Genomic DNA, 23,945 nt, shown 5'->3' with positions numbered 1-23,945 from the left:
ACCTGCAGGACACCGGCCCCTGAGGGGGCGTGGCCTCCCTGATGGACAGGTGGCTAACGTTTTCTTCAAACTTTTGCAGACTGCAGTCTGAATGCAGTTTGGGAACAAATATTGGTTTTCCTGCAGAAAATGCTGGAAACACCTAAACATTACAACTCTGGATTTATTTTCAACAACTTTTCAGCAACTTGTTAACATCACATGACCTTTGACCCTTGGTAGGGAGCTGCAGAGGGATGATTCTTTATGCAGAGAAAGCATGAAGGCACACTTTAGGGCCTCAGGATGAAATTCCTCCCACATACATGTGCTGCTGGGCGAACTAATGAGAGAACGTGGAGATGAAGTGTAAGGTGAGCCGGCTCTGCTTTGATCCGGTCTGATCCAGTTTGCTGGGTCGGCGTGCTTCTGAGGAAATGTCAGCGCTAAATTTACCGGCTGACAAAGAAGCGTTACTCATCCTCGGCACACAAACACAAATCTGTGCTTGAGCTCAACGCCTCCATCTGTCACCGAGCTTCGCAGCCAAACAGTCTGCCGCTCGCAGGACGAACCCACAGCGACGGAGTCCAGAGAAGACAGCTCGCACATTCACGTCTCGAATCAGCATCGATTAGGCTGCAGACAATTCTGATCGATCAGTCATGCTTTGGGCCAAGTCCGAACAAGGTGCAATTTGGGGGGAGGCACGTGAGGATATTTCACACAGACAGGAAAGCACCTGCTTCAGATGGAAATATTCGTGGATAGCAGGCGAGCAGCAGAAGCGCAGGAGCGTAAGCTGCACCGTCAGCTTTTAAAGGTCATTTTAGCAGCTACCCGCTGCCGAAGCCAAGTTAAACTTTCACCACTAGGGGGCACTGCTTTACCAGTACTGCGTGTATTGAGATGCTTTTGGATGATTTTGGATGCTTGGGAATTCTCAACGTCACACTGAGAATTCCCAAGCATCCAAAAATATCCATGGGTTCCCGACGGGCAAAGACAAACGCAGAAAAGAAACGTATAAACGGACCCAGCGTCAGTCAAGAGTGACGCCAGCATCACGAACAGGGTGGAGCATGTGACCCAAACGCTCGACAGAAGCCAAGGTTGATTCCTGAGGGCATTTACTGCGTCTCCCCCCGAGCGCGCTCCGCTGTCCTGTCTGAAGAAAGACTAAAGAGCCCAAAAACCGGGCGAGGTTACTAATCTAATCTCTTAATCTCACACAGTGGTTCAGTAAAACACAGAAAATGACCTGGGAGTGACCAGGAAGGACTGAACTCCAGCTCCCATGATGCACTGCAGCAGAACATAATGTTCTCACGAGCTGCCCCCAACTCTGAACCAGATGATGTAATGCATCTGCAGTGTGTGTGTGTGTGTGCGTGTGTGTGTGGAGACAAGGTGAGCCAGAGGCTGCAGCAACAAGGAGAAGGAGAAACCTCCACATCCCAACTGATGATGTCATCTGCAGCCAATCAGCTGAGAGTGCTCAGAGCCACACCTTCTGTGTGTGTGTGTGTGTGTGTGTGTGTGTGTGTGTGTGTGTGTGTGTGTGTCTGATGTAAAATCAGGTTCTGGATTCAGCAGAAACAATAACACATTGCGCTTTTATTTGAGCACTAAGGTGTTGCTGCAGAACAGAAATGAGGCTGTTTGTAGCAGTGCAATAGAATAGAATAGAATAGAATAGAATAGAATAGATGTGATGGGAACAGAGGAGGCGGGGCTCTGGCCAGTTCTGCAGGATGCTTTTAAGGACAAACAGCAGCAGAATAACTGGAAGAGGTGACATCACCTCTGAGGCCGTAAGATGATGTCACCAACAATGAGGTCACTGCGATGAAATGGATTCGGAGTGATGTCATCATAATGGGACTGAGTAAAAGCAAGAAAGTAAAGTGGATGAGTCATGCAGCTGAGGTGAGACTGGACAAACACATCAGCGCATCATGCTGTGAGGACATGACCTGCAGTGTTACACAAACAGAATTAAGTAAGGGTCGTGTTAGAGTAAGATTAAGGTTTGAACCAGGTTGAGCTCAGAGTAACGTTGAGAAAACGTTTGTTAGAGGTTAGATTTAGAGGGTTGGACAAAGGTACTGATGCTGACTCCCTGCTGAGCAGCTGCTTGTGGTACAGTGGGGTGTTCACTGTGTGGAGGAGGCGGGGCCCTGAAGAGTGTGGCGAGAACACAGACCAGCTCTGGCTACAAGTCTGACTATGAGAAAATGATGATCTCAGTCGCTGGTTTCAAGCCTTATTGAATAAAACGTGAAAGTAATTTTGGCCCCACTACAGTCAGAAAATAAGAACGACGTCACAGTGGCTGACCATCTTTTATATACAGTCTTTGCCTCTGTCTCATAATGCATGAGAACTCCTCAGCACTTACACATGATCACCATGTGACCGATTGAAACTCGTCACATGGTGTACAGAAAGGCATAAACTTAAATCACACTTTTGTATGAATTAATTTATTTTGATGTTTTTTTGCATGTTGTGCACAAAAATATTTAGTTTTGTTTTTCCTGCAGTTTAGCCAAAAATTAAACTATGAAGACACTCAGAATAAATTCAGCTGACAGACTGCAGGTTTGTCTGACTGTGGGTCCAAGCTGCTGCTGTGTTTTTGAATGCTGCAGGATTCAGATTAAACAAATGTGTTAAATTCATTGGCAGGCACGAAACACTCGCTCGGCCCTGAATGAAACGAGCTGGAGCGATGTGTCGGCGAGGCATCGTGACCGCAGCCCACTGAGGAAGAGGAGGAGGAGAGTGAGGGAGGGGCGAGCTTCAGGCTGAGGAGAGAGAGCAGCGTGGGCTGAATATCAGCGGAGGCGAGTAAACGCTGCAGGACGAGACTTCCAGAAACTCACCCGAGTTCACTGCCGCGACTTTCACTTTGTGTCGGATCATTTTTCACAGTTTGAGGGAATTTTCAGACTAAAATCGAATCCTCAGATTCTGCCTTTGGGCTCTGCTGCAGGTGAGACGCACACAGAGACATCAGCTGCAGACGTGTTCGTCTTCTCTTATATATATAATATAAAGGAACAGCGTGGCACACGTCTTATGGTGCATCCCTCTCCTCTTTAGCCCGGAGGAGTCAATGTTTTCCAAAAGAATTTCACCTATGGGTCCATCTGACCTCAGATCGGTTTCTCACGTTGCCTCAGTCGCGCAGAGAAGAAGGCGCTTCCTCTCTGCATGATTGACCTTTAACCTGCAGGTGTTAACCTCCTGTCGTAGTTCAGGAGCAGTTTCAGGTACATCGACCTCTGCATCATCCAATCACCTTCCACACAGCACTCACCTGACATTCTCCTAACCCCGGGAACCCTACCGATCCCCTCTGGCACCCCTAACTTCTGGCTCCTTAAGACCCGATCTGATAACGGAGCTTTTCATCAGACGAGTCAGCGAATCCTGGAGGTGCATGGACTGATCTCCATCACAGAATCACGCCTGTGCTTAATGCTTTGCTGTCTGAGGGTCTGCAGATCACAGGCCTGCAGTGTTGGGGAGTAACGGAATACATGTACCGCCGTTACGTATTTAAAATACAAAATATGAGTAACTGTATTCCGTTACAGTTACCGTTTAAAAAGGTGGTATTTAGAATACAGTTACTTTGTTGAAATAAATGGATTACACGGCGGTACTTCCCTGTTTCATATTGTGGCGGGTCAGGACTGTTTGGGTTTTGTTTGACAGCTACGTTCTGTTGTTCCAGGCGGCAGCGTTGCGGTTGCCATGGTTACAGGGTGACGCTCTCTCTCTGCGTGTTTCCTGGGTGAGAGAGCGCCTGTTGTTGTTGTGCTAAGCTAACAGGCAGAATGCTACAGGTATAGCTCTAAAGAATGTAGCATCATGGGCAGTGTAGTCCGTGCTGCAGGGAGAATGGACTGCCATACACGTTATGTGTCTGTGAGCGAGGGAGGGAGAAAAAGGAAAAGTACGAGCTGTCATCGAGCAGAAACGGGAGCTGGAAGCATGTAAATATAATAATAACCACTGCAGCCAAGAAGAGAGCCTGACGAGCCCAGCTGTAAGTAAGCTATTAAGACTCGACTGTACACCGTGTTCGTGTTTTCCTCCAAAAACAATAAGTTCTGTTGGAGCAGCTACGAGCCCGACACAGAACCCACCGTATTAGCCAGAGGTCCCTTTACTACGGTTCGGAGCCGCGGACCTTCAGTAACAGTAATAAATCACAGCAATAGTACATTCATGTAGTTGTAAACAGCATGATAATATATTAAGTAATCCAAAGTATTCAGAATACGTTACTCTCATTGAGTAACGTAACGGAATACGTTACAGAATACATTTTGGGGCATGTATTCTGTAATCTGTAATGGAATACATTTTAAAAGTAACCTTCCCAACACTGCAGGCCTGCAGGTTTGTTCCTGCACAGAGACTTCTCCAGGTTATTTTGATGGTATTGTGTACACGATGACATATTCAGGTCTAGATGTAGTGTTTTTGCAGATTGGTGAATGTGTGCGTGCTCTCCAAGATTCCACTCTCCAAATGTTCCTCCAGCAGTTTAAACATCTGATAAATAAAATCGAAGAAAAATAACATATGTTTATAAAACTTTTTTTTTTTAGTGTGCCAGAGTTTGATATAACATACATGTGGAGCACACGGGCTGAAACACTAAAATTACTTCCACCTGGTGACAGTAGCCCCCCCCAAAAACTAGCATGACTCTGACCAAAATGCTAACTTTGCATCTTCAGAATCCATCTTTTATATACAGTCTGTCTTGTGCAGGCAGGTGAAGCTTGGTGAAGATGAAACTGGTTGCAGCAGGGTTTGCGATTGTTTTAAAATGACCTCACAGCGAGTCCCCTTCAGTCTCATTATCTGTCCACATACTTCTGAACACTCGCAGTTACCGACTCACCTGCCGTCAGCTGATTATCCACGTTAGCAAAAGTTTTAAATGAGTTACTAATTTAACTTTCCAGGTTCACATGAAAACCTGACAGATTCAGGCCCCCACTCTGAACACGAGCGCCTCATATCTGTGTTGGAGCGAACGCCGTCGCCGAGCTGAAAGAACACAAGTTGTTTGAAGCTGTCAGTGTTTCGCGCAGGCGTGCCGTCTTCTCTGCGGCTTCGTGCTTTGTCCTTTTGAAAGCTGAAGTGAGTGGAGAGATGAGTCAGACGCTCTTCAGTCCGACCACGCTGCCGGATTTCAACGAGCGCGTAGGCGACAGAAGCGAGCGGCGTGTTGGCAGCTTGGTGGCAGATGGTCGGCGGGCGGACGACCTGAATCCATTCACAGAGCTCAGACATGAATGAAGACGAGCACACACACACAACACACAATCCAGAAACACCAGAGAACTGCTGTCAGTGGGAGGTTTTCTCTCCTCCATTCATCCTTTCACATCCTTTCTTTTACAAACAGTTTGTTGGGAACACGCCGTCTCCTCCAGAGAAAAAACCTTTGCACACTTTTCAGCACCTCTTAATAAATTTAAGTCTTTCTGAACAGTAAAAAGCAGAAATCCACATCTGGTGGTTACCAGCTGTTTACCAGCTGTTTACCAGACGCAAAGCAAAACGGTGAGCGCTGAAATATCCTGCTGTGGAATGATGTCATCGATAACCACAACCGTGCTGTCAGATTAAGGCCCTTTTGACCTTTGACACTAACGTTTGTTTGATCAGAGCCAGACACATCTGTACATCAGCTGTTCAGAGGAGACTGTGTGAATCAGGTGTTTATGGTCAGGACCAGTGTTGGTCAAGTTACTTGAAAAAAGTAATCAGTAACTAATTACCGATTACTTCCCCAAAAAAGTAATCCCGTTACTTTACTGATTACTTATTTTCAAAAGTAATTAATTACTTAGTTACTTTTTAAAAACACGATTTACAACCTGAATAGGTGATAAAGCGATAGATCTTTCAGCCCAATTCTACTTTTTCTGCATAATCATCATACAAAATGTAATCAAATGGAAAAGTCTCTTTTTAAAACTTGTTTTGTTAGTTTTAATCTTTTAACTTTATGCATCAAGCAAAAATGTAATTATCTGCAACATTCTCTGACTGGAAGAAATTAGTTTAATATTTAAACCTATTTTCTGCACATTCCAGCACATAAAATAAAATATTTTTGTGTGTTTACACTCAGTCTTTCAAATAGATGCAAGTAAAACACAGCAGAAAATAAATAAAGTCAAAGACTAGCGGTCCTGTTGCTCTATTTTCACCTGTAAAGCAGGAGTGGGGTAGGCGGAGGGTTACCCTGGTGCAGGTGTGCAGCGGTCAGTGGAAGAATCCGCGAGTTTCTCTGTGAGTTTCCCATTACGTCGTAGCTACTCGGTGCTTGTTTGGAAGTTTAGGGGTTTTTCGCTGTAAAAAGAAGTTTTCTTCCCACGCACAACGGACACTAATGTTTTTGTCACTTTTTATGGAATCAAACTCAAAGTAAGGTCAGTACTTCCACGCTTTAAACGCTGCACGCTCATACTCTCTCTGCACTCGATATATGATCCATTGTTGATCTGCACACAGCTGTTGTCACGAACGTCGCACTCGCTTACGTCACTGTCATGAGACATTCTCGCAAAAAATCACGGTTTTAGTAACGCAGTAACGCAGCGTTCCTACGGGAAAGGAACGGTAATCTAATTACCGTTTTTGCAATAGTAATCCCTTACTTTACTCGTTACTTGAAAAAAGTAATCGGATTACAGTAACACGTTACAAGTAACGCGTTACTGCCCATCTCTGGTCAGGACAAAGGAAAAGCAGCAAGCAGAAGAGATTTGTTTGGGCCAAGAAACACAAGCAGTGGACATGAGACCATCTGTGCTTTGGTCTGATGAGTCCAAATTCGAGACCTTGTCTTTGTGCCACACAGAAAAGGTGAACGATGGTCTCTACATGCACGGTTTCCACCATGAAGCATGGGGCAGGAGGTGTGATGGGGCACACTGAACCACAGCATCCTGCAGCCACGTGTCATCCCATCAAACAGCCGACATCGGACTTTAGTTTGACTCGTCCGTCCTTTAGCTTCTCAGAGCTCATTTTTCCCACTAGCATCATGCTAATGCGTGCCGACTGGTCGGTTTAGGACAGGACGTCCTCCCTCGATGGTGCCCGTCTCAGGAAGTGCAGTTCTCCGTTATTTCTCTGGACATTTGTGTCCATCACAAGAACATCGTCTGTGTTCTCTGAGAACATTTCTGGACTCTTTATAGGCGTCTTTGTTTAGGAGCTCACGGACTCCAGTGTAGAAAGTGTCTGAGAAACACGGCAGACTTCGGCTGGTTTACGTCATTATCGATCAATCAGGACTCAGTGACCTGTTATTGTTCCGTAAACGCGAAGTTTGTTTCCTGACGTCTGAATAAAGACGGAGCTTCTGGAATCACGAGGTTGAGTCGAAGGCTTAAAACCAGTCCTGATATCAGAGCTCGTTTTATTTTACATAAATCTTTCAGTACTTTCACAAACAAAGCCAACAGTAACGGAACAGAAGATATAAAAATATAGTTCTCTCTCTCTTTTTGGGAAGGAGCAGCCAATCAGGTCACCTGATCATACAGGAAGTTCAGCCCTCGCTTCGTCGTGTCTGAACCTGTGACGAGGTATCAGCAGTGGAAGATCTGCTCCAGGTAATAGTCTGTGTCCTGCAGAGGGAAACCTCTGAGGTCAGGGATCCTCGGGTATCATACACTTCCTGTTTCGGACCTGAACCACTTCCTTCCTCTCCTTCAGGAAGTTTCCGAAGGCTTCGGTCTCCTTGCTCTCCTCCGTCACTGAAAAATCAAACATCAGACGTTCGAATGTTTATGAAATAATTTCAGGCTTCTAAGAAAATCTGGAAGTTAATCCACGCCAACTCTTTCCTCACCGGCGTGGTCGATGTCGTCCGTGTCGCTGTCCGCCGCCTCCTCGTCAGGATTACCGCGTGTCATAATGAGGTCACTGGGCCCGGCGATGTCGGCTTCATCTGCTGACAGGAAGTCAATCTGTCAGTTCGAACTACAAAAACGTAGCATAATAACAGTTTAGCTTCACGGCGCCGGCTCTACCTGTGGACGGCGTGTTCCTCATGTCGACGGCTCCCAGGTCCTTCCGGAGCCGCTCGAGCTGCTCCTGCTGCTTCTTGCTCTGAGCGTCGGTCTGCAGGACAGGAAGTCAGTTTAGACAGGACGACGTGAGGGCGGAGCAACAGGGAGAAACAAAACAAAGCACTCACCAGCTGTTTGCGGAGTCGTTCGTACTCGGGTCGGTAGTCCCTGAGGAAGCAGGAAGAAGACTTCAGTTCGTCACAACAATTTGTTTCCTCCATGATAAAAAAAAGAACCCAACGCTCAGCGTCGAGCTCCACGACTCAAAAGTCTAGTTTTTATTTTTGAATAAAATAACTGTTACTGTTGCTAACCACTGCAGCAAACAGAGTCCTGTGGTCAGTAATTCAAAGTCAGTATTTATGGTTTCGTGATGCACGCTCAGTCATCCAGGTCAGGAAATCACTGATTAACCCTTTAAACCAGCGGTCTCCAACCTTTTTTGCGCCACGGACCGGTTTATGCCCGACAATATTTTCACGGACCGGCCTTTAAGGTGTCGCGGATAAATACAACAAAATAAAACTAGTACCGGTACCGAAAAAAAGAAGATTTATTCATAACACACGTGAAAAGACCCAGGAAAACAGAGTTAACGATCAAAACGATAACAAAATAACGCTGAAAACCACTAAAAACCCCGAAAACCATACATTTCACACCTGAGACTCAACTCTCGCGGCCCGGTACCAAATGACTCACCGACCAGTACCGGTCCGAGGCCCGGGGGTTGGGGACCGCTGCTTTAAAGCCCACCACAGAACCAAGTCCGCTACAGCTTATCTTTATATTTTTACCTGCTGTAGTGCCGTTTTTGGGAGGATTTCAATTTGCTATACATCCATACAACCTTTATATTCCAAATGTATTGAGCCCATAGTAACTACATAAATTTCAAAAAAGTGCAATAAACTACAAAAAAAATGTTTTTTTTCCCCCCTGCAGCTGATTCAATCCTCTTCAACATGTCCATGCCTGGTAACGGATATATAATCTGATTCAGGTGTGCTGACCCAGGGTGTGACATCTAAAACCTGCAGGACACCGGCCCACGAGGCCTGGAGTTGGACACATATAATAATAATGGATTGAATTTATATAGCGCTTTTACAATACCACTATTCATTCACTCTCACATTCACACACTGGTGGAGGCAGCTACAGTTGTAGCCACAGCTGCCCTGGGGGAGACTGACAGAGGCGAGGCTGCCATATCGCGCCATCGGCCCCTCTGGCCAACACCAGTAGGCGGTAGGTGAAGTGTCTTGCCCAAGGACACAACAACCAGGACAGACAGAGCTGTAGATCAAACTGGTTACAAGAGGAGCTTCCCATCCCCCTGAACCACGGTCGCCCACAAAATATTTCTAGGTTTATCCCTCAAAACTTTAAATGCAAAAAGTTGCGCAACATACTTTCCAACTACAGAGAATTTATTATGAGTGTCTTCATAGTTTAATTTTTGAGACACTAATTTTCCTAAACTGCAGGAAAAACAAAACTAAATATTTTTGTGCACAACATGCAAAAAAACATCAAAATAAACGAATTCATACAAAAGTGTGATTTAAGTTTATGTCTTTCTGTACAGTTTCTGGGAGGCTTTAAAGTCACACATGACTTTACAAAACTGCAGCAAACCTTTGAAAGGCCTTGTAAAAACTGTGTTTCCCAGATTATTTTCTGCGATTATTTATGGGTATTTGGTGCCCTCTAGTGGCTGACACCACACACAGCGTCCTCATATTGCAGACACAAAGGACATTTAATCTCTTTATCTTTAATAGAGTCATAACTTATAGGACTTCAAAAAAACACTTCAGGTAAAAAATAAAATACAAATTAATAACCTCTCAGCTTTATGAGGACCAAATGTTTTTATAACTCGCCTATTAAAACTGTATTAAAGCTTAAAGGGCGACAGTGGCTCAGGGGGTTGGGGACCGGAAGGTCGCCGGTTCGATCCCCGGGCTCTCTGTCCTGGTTGTTGTGTCCTTGGGCAAGACACTTTACCCTACTGCCTACTGGTGTTGGCCAGAGGGGCCGATGGCGCGATATGGCAGCCTCGCCATCGTCAGTCTGCCCCAGGGCAGCTGTGGCTACAACTGTAGCTGCCTCCACCAGTGTGTGAGTGTGAGAGTGAATGGATAGTGGGATTGAAAAGCGCTATATAAATGCAATCCATTATTATTATTAAAGTTTTCAACTTTAATAACTTGATCCTTAATAGTCTGCAAAGGCTTGGTGTGCATTCCAGAGTGTTCTGGCATTCACACCCACATCCTGGGAGCGTGGGAGAGGGCGTAGCTTCTCTTATTGTTTTATGGTCGGATAAGCGTAGCTACGTCAGCTTTAGGCTAAGTGCCTTTTGTTTACATGGACCGCTAGACTCCTGGCACCAGCTTTGGGGAGTCTTCAGAGGGTCACATCTTGACCACACACACGGTACTCTATGTGTATGTAGACGTCATATGTTAATGAACCTATGTATATTCATGTGAATAAAAGGAGTGCTATGGGGAACCTGGCTGAGAGTCTGACGGAGGTCAAGTGGGTGGAACGACACTTGGCTCCAGGCAGAGTAACACGAAGAACTTTGCGTACTTGGTGTTCAATGCTTTTGCTGTGTAGTTAAATTGTGTCGTTCCAGCGGTGGGCCTGCGCTAGACAGACCCAACATAGCTGCTAGCCCCCAGTTTCCTAATCAGGTTTGCTACTGTTGGAGGAGAACTGCACAAAAATGGTCACATGTGGCTAAAATGCTAAAAAAAACAAAGATTTTACACATGTTCATATTTAGAAAAGTTTCATTCAGTGTTGTTGTTGTTGAACTACTTAAATCATGTCAGGTTTGAGGTTTTATTCTGACGCTTTGAGCAAACAAACATAACCTCGTGTTTCTTCCTCTGGTCAAAAAGGTGCCTGAATGTTTTAAAACAGCTGTATAGAGTCAGATCAGCTCACTGGGAACTCCTCGTGCTGATGATCATACATCTTATCACCAGTGTGTCTGACTCACCTCTCGTACTCCTTGGCCGCGTCCTCCACCTGCACAAACAGCTCGTCTAATCCACTTCCTGTCACCGCAGACACGCCCACCACCTGCAGGTGCAGAGACTTTATCGCTTTATCCTTTTCTCTAACTCGCTCTGACCCATCAGTGCATCCATCCTTTACATACAGTCTATTTAAAACCCTGTAAGCAGCTAAACCGTCAGCATAGCCTCTCCCTGTGTGCGTCACACAAAGTTACAACTTTGGGGTTTAAGGATTTGCTAAGGGTCCAGTTTTTCGGCGGCCCCTCTCACCCTCAGGTTGGTGTAGAACTCGTCCAGCACGAGGCTCATGGAGCGCGTCAGGTTGCTCACGTACGAGGTTTCCTGGTTCAAAGCGTCCTGGAAAGCCTCGAAGTCCTGCATCCACTCCACCGCGAAGCTGTGGTCAATGATGTCGGTCTGAAAAAGAAAACCACGAGAGGAAACCCCGTCATCAAACGACAGAAACAACGAGTTCAGCAATGAGCCGGCAGCACGCCGAGCGTCCTCACCTTGTTCATGACCACGATGAAGGGCAGCTTCGTCTTGTAGAGGATACTGAAACACAAAGAATCAGAGGACTTAAACAAAAACTCAGCTGACTGTCCTGATGGGATGCTCGGGTATATTTAGTGACTCATTTCAGGTAAGAACAAGGCCTCCACAATCCCCTGGCTCTTATTTTGAAAGTCTAGCTGCTGTTGTGTATCCCAAACGGCAGGATGATCGAGGGCTTCTGAAGCATCTCTGCAGCCTGCAGCTGGACTCCAGCTCCACCGACTTGGACTGGAGATGGGCGTGTCCTCCCCCATTTGCTGCTACCAGAACTACGGTGACCAGCGGCGGTCGTAGAAAGTGGAGCTGGAGTCCGACTCCAAGGTGAGAGACTAACGGGAGGAGCAGCTGCTGTAAATCAGACCTCAGAGTCATCACGTCTCACAGAAAACATTGAAATGAATCTGATGTGGTTGGTGTTCGGTACCTGCAGGCGTACAGCATGTTGGACATGAAGGTGACGGGGTTGACGCTGCGGGACGTGTCCATGACGTAGATCACCACACAGGGGAAGGATGACGCCTGCAAACGCACGCAGACGCTCTAAACGACTCGTCTTTATTCATAACTTAGACAGAAAAGCAGACGAGCAGACCAACCAGAGCTTCGGTGATGATGGTTCCAGACGCCGACCAGGTGAAGACTTCGATCTGACCTGGAGTGTCAATCAGGACGTACCTGGAGCCAGAGAGACACCTGCTCATTCATGCTGTTTGTATAGGATAAAGGTCTAATCATCTCTTAGTTTACTCAGATTGCACAGAGTGTATATTTGTTAATAATTTGAATCATTTTGGATAAAGATAAGTGTAAGATAATGGGGAATTTCAGTTTTTACTTTATAATTTGTTTATCGTAAGATTTACAGTTAAATTGTATTTTTTCTTCCATCCATCCATCCATTCGCTTCCGCTTCTCCTTTTCAGGGTTGCGGGGGGCGCTGGAGCCTATCCCAGCTGTCATAGGGCGAGAGGCGGGGTACACCCTGGACAGGTCGCCGGTCTGTCGCAGGGCCAACACACAGGGACAGACAACCATTCACACTCACGTTCATTCGCACATTCACACCTAGTGGCAATTTGGATTATCCAGTTAACCTATCCCCACAAGCTGCATGTCTTTGGACGGTGGGAGGAAGCTGGAGTACCCGGAGGGAACCCACGCAAACACGGGGAGAACATGCAAACTCCACACAGAAAGACCTGATGGTGGAATTGAACTCAGGACCTTCTTGCTGTGCAGCAACAGTGCTAACCACCGTGCTGCCTCTGTATTTTTTCTTGCCTTATTTAATTTTTACGTACTGTTCCTTTAAGACACGGTAACTGGGCACGGGGGAGCGTTTGCGACGGACAGTGTGGAGCAACGGGGGCTTTAACTAGCTGTGGAGAAAAACAGTTTCTTACCGTGTTTGCAGTGTACATGAGCATTCAAACGGATCACTGTATTTGTGGATCACTGTGGAAATAAATGTTTGCCTGTTTGTTTTTCGACTACAAGCGGACTTTGTGGACTATGTTCAACTGCACTAAGACACGCGTACGGCCCGACTACCAGCTAGTGCTTCCGCGGTATTACTGTTGTTCAGTATGATGTTTATACGCTGCTCAAAAACATTAAAGGAAACTTTAATCAGCATCAGCTGCTTCGCTGTGAATGAAATGAACAACAGGTGAAACAACAACCCTGAACACGACTGGTTTTACTGGAGGACATTTTTCCCCTTTTACTGTTTTTCAGGATTTTTGCATTTGGCTACGGTCAGCATCAGGCCCGACCTGCACATCATTACACAGATAGTCCAACTCCTGCAGGATGGCACATCCATAAGTGCTACTCAAAGTTTGCTGTGTCTCCCAGCAAAGTCTGGAGGAGATTCCAGGAGACAGGCTGTTACTCTAGGAGGGCAGCACTCCTAGAGTAACAGGAGGAACAGGATGAGCACAACCAGAACTACAAAGAGGCCTCTACTGAGACACTGCTGCGAATGTCCAACCAATCAGACACAGACGGGGGTCGTTGTCGGAGCCTATGTGGGTGCAGCCTCTTATCTCGAGACTATGCAGGCCGTCCCTGGAGGATGAAGGAACTGATCCATGCACTGCCCCGCATCGCCCGACCTAAATCACTAGAACTCCTCTGCGATGTTACGTTTCTCATCAGGACATCACCCCGGCGCCGTCAGGCATTCATACAAACACGTGGGGGGATTCAAACTCCCGAGAATCATTTCTGAAGTCCTGCAACGAAATCTGAACAAAATGGGCCTGCATCGATTTTTTACTTTGATTTTGGGGTGTCTTTGAATTTAGCCCTGTGTAGGCGCATCATCACCTATTACCCTCAGTGAGCTCTGCTGTGCTTTAAGGTGTTCCTTTAATATTTTGGAGTGTTGTGCATCACAACCACACACAGGATGCCGCTGGCGTCCCTCACGATCCTTAAAACATTTAGCTGCAAATAAGCAGCTACATACTGACCGGTGATTCTGTCGCTTCTTCTCGATGAACTGCATCACCTGAAGAAAACAAACACAAAGTCAGCATCCGAACTGTTTGTCCGGTGTGGACATTCGTACCGCGAGATGTTGAGATTTGTGAGTCACCTGATCAAAACGGGTGGCGAACAGGTTGAGTGACGTCACGATGCCGCCGTTGGGTCCGAGGCCGTACTGCTTCATCACCTCCTTGTAGTTCACCGTGTCCCTGATGTCTGAAAGCAAGAGGACAGACAGAGAAAACTAACAGACGCTGAAGATGACGCGGAGCTAAAAGTCTTTTCAGCTCCGCTTGAGTCACAAAAACACGTGAAGGTTTATTTGCTTTCGCTGTGATGTGTAATGCAAATATTAAATGCACTTCTGCAAATCCAGCATCAGTTTGGTTTAAATGAGTAGCGTCCAGCAAACAGATGGATCCTTACCGATGTTTGCAGGGAAAGGGACCTCGTGGACGGCGGGGTCCAGGTTGATGACATATGGAGGCGCTTTGAGGGAATGCAGGTGAGCCGTCAGCCTCTGCGGGAAACAGAAAAGTACTCAGATTACTCGTGACTGCGGCTCACTTCACAACAGGCAGACAAACAGGAAACACTGTTCATACGGAGGAAATGTTCTGAGGAAGAGGAGGGAAGCTGAAGATGTTAACATCAGCTGCTTAAAAAATCTTCATCTCTGAGCTCAGACTGAAGGAGCAGCAAACATCAGTCACAGGGTGTCATTGGTTTAATTTAGGGACTTTATTAAGCTATTTTAACATTTATTGGGTTATATACAATTTAGTAAAGTTTGACTCTACTCTATATTCTATTGTTTTCTACTTAAACGTGCTAAGACTATGTAATCCACACCTTGCTGACCTAACTTATATTCTATTGAGCGTTTAAGTTATTTTATTAAAGGCTGTTGTAGGATAACTAACCTTCTGCTGCCTCTCCTACCTGACTGAAATCAAACTGATTTTATTTGATGCTAATGGGTTTGTGCGGTTTGGGGGCTTCGTGTGGTCCTCGGTGTCCCACAGAAAGCTGGTTGGTACCTGAGTTTAAGCTGAAATTAAATAATAAAAAAAGCTCTTCCTCCTCCTCTGATGTAAACCTGCTCACACACCGGTACCTGTCGCTGCTCGTTTATTTACCTTTCGGTCTCTCTGAAAAAGCTAACTCATGCGGCTAGCTGCGTTAGCCGCTAAGGGACCGGGACTCACCTGGACGAAGGTGGTTTTCCCGGAGCCCGCCATGCCGAGCACGATGAGACACACGGGCTTGTCCCCGGCAGCAGCTCCCGGGACCCCGCTGCCACCTGCCGTCGCCGAACTGCCCCGGGTCTCCGGGAAAGCCGCATCAGTGCCGGGACAATCCGCCGCCGCTGCCATGATGCTGGAGGGATATTATAGTAACCGGCTGCCGTCCACACGCAGCCGCTGTCGTAAAATGGAAACGCGGTGTTCAAAACGAAAGCCAGAAGTCGGCAGCGTGTTTAATAAACTATGATGAAAACACAAGGAAACTTTATTAGAATATTTTACAGATAAATTAATATAAATAAAAAAACACAAGACTGCAGAGAATAAAATATTTCTGCTGTTAGGTATTTTATTTTAATTTTTTGTGGATTAGAAATATTACTTTTAGTACATTTTAGTAGTTTATAATTTATTAGTAACGCAGTATATAAATAATTAATCATTTCTATATTATATATATTTCCGTATTTTAAAAGAATATTGGCTTTACTAGTTTTATGTTTTGCAAATATTTTAAATAATTAATTTTAATATACATAACTGGAATTTTCACATGTATCACTAACACTTCCTTTTTAAAAAAAATTACAAACCAATAAATACTTATTTTTCTCATTATAGTCTAGAAATATTCTGAAATTTTACTTTCCTTGAATAAAACTCTAAAAGAAGTAGATTCTTCGTCAAATGAAAATTGCAAGAAGTGTGGTGGATGATTTTCACAATAAACCCAACAATCATATGACCCCCTATGAGAAGCACTTTGGTGACAGCAGGAAGGAAAAACTCCCTTTTAACAGGAAGAAACCTCCAGCAGAACCAGGCTCAGGGAGGGGCGGGGCCATCTGCCTGTATTTTACCAGGTGCCTTTCATCTAAACTAGTTCAGTAGCTCAGTAATAAAACAGCAATAGTTGGATAATAATGTGAAAATAAAGACTCAGTAGGGTGTGCAAATTCAGAGACCTGATTTTTAGACTGATTACGTCACAGAGACACGACGAAGGCTGTCCAAATTCGAAGACTTTTCCAAATACAGCCGACAAGTGCGTCCTCCTTTTCCCCAGATTTGAAGGATGTGTCGGGTGTGTCCTTCGTGGTCCAACCTATCCCATAATTCATAGCGCTGCCCAGCCGATTCCAGTTTCCAACAATGGCGGCAGCTACTTAATTTTAATATTACTCTTATTACTCTTTCTGGAGAGAGAAAAGAAACTGCTGTACGTAGAGAATGTAGCTGTGTAAACTTCAAATATCTGCTCGATTTATCAAGACATCACATATTTCTAAAAGTGCTCCGACATTTTCTGAGACGTCTGTTACCCACCAGCTCGATAGCTGACCGGGGCGAAAACGCCGAACTCTGGGCACATCGTTTTCAACCCACCTGAGTTAAACATGATATATGAGTCACTCAGATAACTTAAAAATGTTATTTTTTCAGTGTTTGATTTGTTCCTGAGTAAATCGGTTTGGCTGAGATTAAAGTTCTAGTTTTCATACAGCTGAATAAACGTCAAACAGAAAACTGGTTAAACCGAAGTGTGAGACGGTCGAGAGTTTACTCCAGTGTCCTGTTATATTGAGGAAGCAAGCAGCCGAGTTTATTAAACTCTACAGAGACAGCGGTGACGGCAAATCTGAAGGCCAGACCGTCCCATTTCACAGCCTCACACGTCCAGCTTTTTCAGTCTTCAAAGGACCCGGCCCACGTAGACCGCGAAGGCCGGGTCCTCAGGAGGATGCAGCCTATGAATTTGGACACAGCTAATAACAATGCAATGCCATGTAATCGCCATGGTAATAAGGCTACTTTCACGAGTCGCCACTGATGGTAGCTCTGCTAGTTGGAAGTTTTATACTAGCTAGGGATCTTTGACCGTATGTGATTACCATGGTAACAGGAAAGAGCTTGATATGAACTTTGTAATATCAGGTGTGGGATTGTTAGTCACCCTCTGATTGACAGTTTTTATCAGGTGGACCAGAGTGTCAGGTGTGCAGCAGCATGTTTAGTTGACCGATGATGGTAAGTTCTCCAGCAGGAGGCGTTCGAGCCGCCACACGTTGGCACGTTGGCAGCTCAGTGGCTGTATCCTAATTCAGGGTCTGCAGTCTTAAAGGCCGCATTTTAAGGCCGATTACGTCACAGCGACGTGATGAAGGCTGTCCCAATTCAAAGGCTGCTCGAAATGCGGCCCTCAAACGCGTCCTTCATTTCCCTGAATTTTAAGGATGTGGCGGTGTAGACTTCGTGGCCCAACATATCCCAGAATGCATAGCACGGCGGTGGGTGTGGATAATTTTGCCGGAAAAAAACGGTGGATGAGGGGCGCCTGAAGAGTGAACTTTAAGTAAGTACTGAATATTATGTCACTTATTTATGTGCAAATGTTTAATAACGAAGAACATTAAAACATTACTGTTGGCCACATGTCGGCAAAGTTATGTGACATTAGTGACGTTTGTACTAACTTGGTTTTAAAGCCTTTACTTTAAAATATACGCCGTTCAATAGCTGAGCTTAATCAGAGAATGATCAAAGCTCATGTAGAAACAAACAAATGAACAAAAGATTTTCTCCTTCATTTCTGTCAAACAAAGCTGTATGAAACGTTTCCAGCTGTTAGTATCATGGTTGCTAGGCAACCTGGGCAGCGCGACGGAGGCTAGACCGTCCCATTTCACAAGCCTCGCACTTCCGGTCTTAGCGGTCTTTAAGTACGCGGCCCTTGAGGATCGTTGAGGCTGCGTACTTTAAGGCTGCAGACCCTGAATTGGGATACAGCCAGTGACGCTCTGTGTTGGATTTCTAAACAGGCTAAGAAAATAGATCTTCTGGTGTCTCAAGCTAAAGAGTCCAAAGTTGGTCATGCTGTTACCACAGCGCCCCCACATGACAGAGAAAAGAAACTGCTGTACGTAGATGCTTGTGATTAGTTACAGAAAAGACACGACTGGACAAATCATAGAAGGAAACTTGTTTATTGATAGTTAAATAGTAAAATAAAGTGTTCTTTTAAGGATATGTTGAACCGTTTTGAGGTGAGACGATCAGCCGCACAGGAGTCAGGGAGGATTTCCCAAGTGTACATGAAATAAACGCGGCTTCATGTCATCGCACACCCGGTTCGCTTTTTCTAAACTCTCCTGAAATTATAACGTAAAGATTACAAAAATAAAAACAAAGCTTTGACGGTACATTTATAACACAAATTAAAGAAAAATGTCACTCCTTGTGCTTCTTTGCACTCTCGTAAAAGAAATTTTCATTCCAAGAGTTTTATTTTTCCTGGTTAAATAAATAAAAATACAATTTTAAAGTTCACAGGTGTCTTTATATCAGGGGTGGCAAACAGGAGGCTCGGGGGCCAAAAGTAGCCCAGCAAAGACTCTAATTCGGCCGGTGGAACAAGTGAAGGAAGGCATAAATTTTGCCCTTTTAACTGTATTTCCATCAGTTTACAGCTTTTCTTACTGATAAAGACGTCCACCATCCACATTCGTACTATAACACAGAAATAAATTAATAGGAAATCAGTTTGAGGGCAGAAAAGTTCTTTTTTTAATGAGACTGCAGTAAAAGTAAAACTTGGTGTTTTATAAGTGCAGTGTGAGGAATGAGCTCTCTGAACATTTAAGCCCAAAGAGTCACGCTGGCAGATTTCTGTCTTTCCTGCAGCTGCATTTATTTCTCACGTAGAAAAACTGAGCTGTACTGTGCAGACTGCCCTTCTTGGTCTTATATGAACATGTCAGGGATTAAATATGTACTTAAGCCTCTTTACGCTGACAGAAAGGGCACTTTCACTGGTCCGGGCCTTTTAACATAGGCTGGGCTGTATGTGGCCACAATGCAAACTGAGTGTGACACCCCTGCTTTACACCTTTATCCAGCACAAACTGACAGTTTGACAAAAACAGCTTTAAAAATCTCTTCAAAGGGATCAAATCTGCATCATTACCTCACAACAAAAACACGAATAAATAAAAACATGAACAATATCTCAAAGAAATATAGTGAAACTCACTAAAACATTTCTTCACATTCATTCTCCTCTCTTCACACGTTCGTTACTTTTTAGTCTCTTTAAAGCTAATTAAGGTGCAGCTTCTTCATATTGTGCATGTGCCCAACACTGTCCTGTTCTGCATAGTTTAACATTTGATTCATTCACAGTTCGAGGGGGTCGGACCGCTCTCACATCGCTCTGCTAAATGTGGAGCCATGAAGCTGTTTGCTTAGCTGAGCAGAAAAAGGTGCGTCTCTGTAAAGGCTCACAGCGTTTCTGCCAGGATCCGAACCACGTCAACTTTAGAGGATTTTCACCCCCTTGTTCCGAGCTCGAGCGTCCTGACTTTCACTCTGCTGCAGGTCAGAGACCTCACCAGCTTTTTACTGCTCTGCATCCATCTGACAACAACATCAGTCACATTAAAAACAGATTTCTTTGACGTCCCGACAGTAATTATGGACTCTTCCTTAGTAAACTCAGTGCATTTACACGATGCTGTTCCTGACCGTGAAACAGTCGATCAGCTGACTGTCTCTGCTTCTTCTTTGGTAAATGAAACGTACTAAAATGTTTCCTTGGACTCATCGTTACATTAAAACTCGAGGCTTCGTGCTCAGCTAAGCTAACGTCTCCAAATTTGCCCAAATGTTGAACTATTCATCTTCTGTTCACGCCGAGCTTCCAGCCGCTCTGGCATGAAGTGAAGCTACAGCGGCACTCTGCTTTAGTGGTATTTCACATTAATCTGCATGTGCAAACGACTCAAAAAATACAATAAAATACAACAAAATAAATACTAAAGTGTGAAAGCACATCCTCGTGTCTTTGGTGAAGTCTCTGTGCTTCACGGGTTAAACCTGCAGGTCTCACAGTTTTAACCGTGTGAGGAAAAAGAGACTTTTTCATTTAAAAACATGGGAAGAAATCTGACTTTCTTTGGAGTTTCTGGTCTGTTGGTTGGACGTTTACTGAAAGGTGGAAACAAGCTGCTTTCAGACGAATTCTTCCAAGAAATAATCAAAAAACCTGACTGACTGCAGTCCTGCCTGATTTAAGTCACTCGTTAAACTCTACAGAGCAGACTGATGCTCAAACTCTGTCATGGCAGCATTTTTAATTTCTCTTTGGGCTGATTGGGACCTGATGGATGTAAAAACAAAGAATTACCTGTTTTGTTTTTGTTTTGTTTTTTTACCTGATTTTTGTTTCTGAGAGAAATTAGATCCACATATGAGGACATTCATTTTAAATTTCGATAGAACAGTGGCAGCATAATGTCCTTGTTAGTGGATATCAGGCCCTTGTAGAGCAAAATTGAGTATTTTGGTCAAGATGTCCACATATGTGGACGGCAGGTCCTAGGAGGTTAAACAAAAAGAAATCACCAGTTTTCACTTGCAAGTAACGTCCGAATGAGGAGGGAAAGTTACAGGTAGTTGGAGATAAAGTGCTATATTAAATAAGCTTGATATGTATTTGCACAAAGCAGCGCAGCAGCTGTAATAGTTTCCTGTTAGCAAACGACAGGAAAGGTCTGAGGCTCTTTGAGGACGTGAAGCCTCTGAGTCTGTCTGCGGTTTAGTGTTGGTCCTGTTTATGATGAAGACTCCAGAATGACCGATCACGGTTAGTTTCTCTTAACTATCCAGGCCAAAACGGGCCTGTTGTTGCAACATTTTCACATGCAGGCAGAAAGCTGTGATAAATATTCTTATAGTGTAAGTGAAGGTGCTGCACAGCTAGAAATGGCCTTCAGTGTGAGTAAAGCTTCGTTTCTGAGATCACAGAGTAATTTTGGGCCTTACACAAGTGCAACCCACCGGGACTTCGATACGCGTCTTCTGGACTCGATATGTGTCCGCGTCCTTACACTTGGTCTTTATCAGGACCACCATCGGAGCCCGAACCTCCACAGAGTTGTAGTCGTCCACCTCGCGCCCGTGGATGATGCATCCCTTACAAAGGCACTCGGCAAAGATGATGTCACGTGGATACCTGCTGTCGTTTCGGTCTATGCTGGAGACACAGACAGACAGAAAAGAGATTGGAGACACAGACAGACAGATTCAGTCGGGACAATACGCGGCTTCTCAAATCAAAGCTCGTTTAATATTAAAGCTGGTAGCTTTCATCTGCTCGCTGGTTGGGCTTAGCAGGCTTCCTCCTCCATTCCCTTCCAGGTTGAACTTCCTGAACCAGCTCAGCAGCTGTCCATCCATTTCTACTCCGCAATAATCCAGCCTGCTCTCTGCACGTCCAAACTTTGGATCAGCCACCACACAGGGCGAGAACAGAATACACCGGAAAGTCAGGACTGCACAGAAAGTCACTGCTGCTGCTGACGTGCCCTCCATTCAGGGCTCGTACAAATCTAGAAACAGGCAACAGGCAGGCAACGCCACTGCAGACCATCACAGCCTGGACCCAACCTGTTCCCACTCCTGCCCTCTAGTAGGCGCTACAGAGCACTGTACGCCAACAGACATCTGTGCAGCTTCCTCCACAGGCCGTCACTCTGATGAAATCTTACTTACTGTCAAAAACATCCACCGTACCTGCTGCTGAATCAAAGCATGATGTATACCATGTTGGTAAATAAATAAACAATTATTAAATATGTTCCAATTCAAATCGATTTTAGCCAGAATAACGCGATATCGATTCATTAAATCCTGAATCTATTTTTGTCAGTCTCTGACCAAAATTCACTGAACCAGCAGCTTCACATTTGTAAAACATCGTCATTGTTTCTCTCTTACTTTGACTGTTTTGCTTCCACCACGATACGATCTCACTTCCTGCACAGCTCTGTCTCTCTAAGTGTCCTTCAAGAACAGTTTCCCATCTCAAATCTCTGTTTTCTGCATTATTACGCACCAGTCTACCTGTGTGTTCAGTGCTGTCAGCCTCCAACAAGAAAGCCTCATTTCTGCTGTTCAGTGCAGAAATGTAAACTTTTTAAAATGATGCCAAAACTCTGAGCTGAGTCTCTAATCAAACCTCTGTAACTTCAGCAGCATCAGGTTCAGAAGCTGATTCATGGGTTTCTTCCATTTTTGACTGGCTGCAGAATATTTTTAAGGTTATCTGTTATGTTATGTTATGTTATATGATATGTTTCTGTTTTAGCCTCAGTTACTTTGAGACAAACACATCTGTTGTGATGCTCACAGCTCCGATGAAGTGTCAGCTTTGTTTTTATACAGAGATGGAAAAAAATATAGAATTAGAATATTTCTGACTGTCAGAGTCAAAATTCAGTCGAATCGATGATAGAAATTTGCGACAATACCCAACATTCAAACAGTAATGAGTGAGAGAATGAGCGTTTTTGTCCCTCTGCGGGTTCCATACTTACTAGTAACGCCACGGAGACAGCGCGCGGCCGTTGAGCTCGTGCATTTCCTGGGCAGCCTGTTCGCAGGTGGTCAGCTTCTGTTGCTCGGGGGCGTGGCGCTGAAGGTCGAGCTTCTTCAGGTTGACGTCAAACTTTCGCTCGCGGGCCTCCACCGTCTCGGCGCTGAGACACCTGGAGGCGGCCGGGCGGAGCTCGTGCATTTGCTGGGCAGCCTGTTCGCTAGTGGTCATGTACTGGCGCTCGCAGGCGTCCACCATCTCGGCGCGGAGCTCGTAGAGGATCAGCAGAGAGAGATGCAAAGTGGCAGAAACAGTCAGAGAGAGCTTGAAGTGATTGGCCATCTTGACTTCGGACGGCTGAGACTGGCGGCCGCTCCATTGAAGCTGCTTTAAATACGGTAGCGGAGCTCCTACGGCTGCCTGGTTGCCATGGGGATCTCCTCAACATTTCCTCACGACAAACAGTCCGCGTGCGGCCCCGCCCCTCTGCTGGCTGTGCGTTGTGTTTGTGACCGGGAGCAGACAGCCTCGTACCTCTAATAAACTCTGCTGTTTTAAACATTTCACACGTTTCATTGTTGGTTTGTTCCTTTTGGTGGAGACCGATGTTTATGTTTTACAGAAAAAGGTTTTATCGCCTGAAACGTGAATATTGTCAGGTTTTCTTCAACTGCTGTCGTTGTGATCCTCAACAGTACATCAGTGTTTACACGACAGATGTTTACACCGTTTGGGTAACTTTGGATTTTTGATTCTCAATATATCAGTCATTTTAAAGACTAGTTGCATGAAACTTGGCCAGGATGTGTGTTTTCAATTCAATGATCCCCTCTATGGTGTGGTGTAAAGGAGATTCACATATGTACTACCTTTGTTTACCCTTGTACCATTTTGGGCCCCATTGACTCCCATTATAATCACATGTTTTCGATATACTGTAATCCTGACATGTGATAATGCTTTTCTCGTGAATACCTAATGGATCTGAGCCTCTGCCTTCAAAATAAAGGAAAAATAGGTTTTGGATCAAATGAGCACAATATTAGGTACAGCACCACCATAGACATTTTCAGTGGTTTTGAATGCAGGACATGGTTATCTTACCTTGCAAAATACATGGCAATAAAACAGCTGACCACCA

At 45.0% G+C, this 23,945-nt stretch overlaps 2 protein-coding genes across 4 annotated transcripts; both read right to left on the bottom strand.

The window, feature by feature from the left end:
- Window positions 1-7,414: 7,414 nt before the first annotated feature.
- On the bottom strand, window positions 7,415-15,561 carry gpn1 (GPN-loop GTPase 1). Of its 2 annotated transcripts, none has more exons than XM_087837461.1 (13): window positions 15,394-15,561; window positions 14,612-14,705; window positions 14,295-14,401; window positions 14,170-14,207; window positions 12,289-12,367; window positions 12,117-12,211; window positions 11,647-11,692; window positions 11,408-11,554; window positions 11,119-11,201; window positions 8,228-8,267; window positions 8,061-8,151; window positions 7,880-7,981; window positions 7,415-7,784 (listed from the first exon to the last, which is right to left on the bottom strand). In XM_087837461.1, the coding sequence occupies exons 1-13, from the start codon at window positions 15,559-15,561 to the stop codon at window positions 7,678-7,680; spliced, it is 1,197 nt and encodes a 398-aa protein (XP_087693587.1). In that variant the 3' UTR covers window positions 7,415-7,677. The 2 variants fall into 2 exon arrangements, with proteins under 2 accessions (XP_087693587.1, XP_087693766.1); XM_087837640.1 differs by having other exon boundaries at window positions 7,880-7,978.
- LOC148106242 (uncharacterized) lies at window positions 15,537-23,219 on the bottom strand. 2 transcript variants are annotated; one of them, XM_087837750.1, is made up of 3 exons: window positions 22,806-23,219; window positions 21,268-21,463; window positions 15,537-15,609 (listed from the first exon to the last, which is right to left on the bottom strand). In XM_087837750.1, exons 1-3 carry the CDS (start codon window positions 23,144-23,146, stop codon window positions 15,577-15,579), a joined length of 570 nt encoding a protein of 189 aa, XP_087693876.1. In that variant the 5' UTR covers window positions 23,147-23,219; the 3' UTR covers window positions 15,537-15,576. The 2 variants fall into 2 exon arrangements, with proteins under 2 accessions (XP_087693876.1, XP_087693830.1); XM_087837704.1 differs by lacking the exon at window positions 15,537-15,609 and having other exon boundaries at window positions 20,581-21,463.
- Window positions 23,220-23,945: the final 726 nt, after the last annotated feature.

Source organism: Neolamprologus brichardi, chromosome 1 (genome assembly GCF_056152115.1).
Source record: "Neolamprologus brichardi isolate AB-2024 chromosome 1, ASM5615211v1, whole genome shotgun sequence".
NCBI lineage: Eukaryota > Metazoa > Chordata > Actinopteri > Cichliformes > Cichlidae > Neolamprologus > Neolamprologus brichardi.
The sequence above is the reverse complement of the archived record's forward strand: the minus strand, read 5'-3'. Positions and strand labels throughout refer to the sequence as shown.

What these genes read in the sequence shown, in the direction of transcription:
- gpn1 (XM_087837461.1), bottom strand. Translation starts at nt 15,561, where the DNA reads ATGGCAGCGGCGGCGGATTGTCCCGGCACTGATGCGGCTTTCCCGGAG. An exon ending in CCATCATCACCGAAGCTCTG is followed by an intron (nt 12,212 to 12,288) that starts GTTGGTCTGCTC and finishes GTGCGTTTGCAG; the next exon opens with GCGTCATCCTTCCCCTGTGT. An exon ending in GGACGACATCGACCACGCCG is followed by an intron (nt 7,785 to 7,879) that starts GTGAGGAAAGAG and finishes TTGATTTTTCAG; the next exon opens with TGACGGAGGAGAGCAAGGAG.
- LOC148106242 (XM_087837704.1), bottom strand. Translation starts at nt 23,146, where the DNA reads ATGGCCAATCACTTCAAGCTCTCTCTGACTGTTTCTGCCACTTTGCAT. An exon ending in CTGTCTCCGTGGCGTTACTA is followed by an intron (nt 21,464 to 22,805) that starts GTAAGTATGGAA and finishes CTGTGTCTCCAG; the next exon opens with CATAGACCGAAACGACAGCA.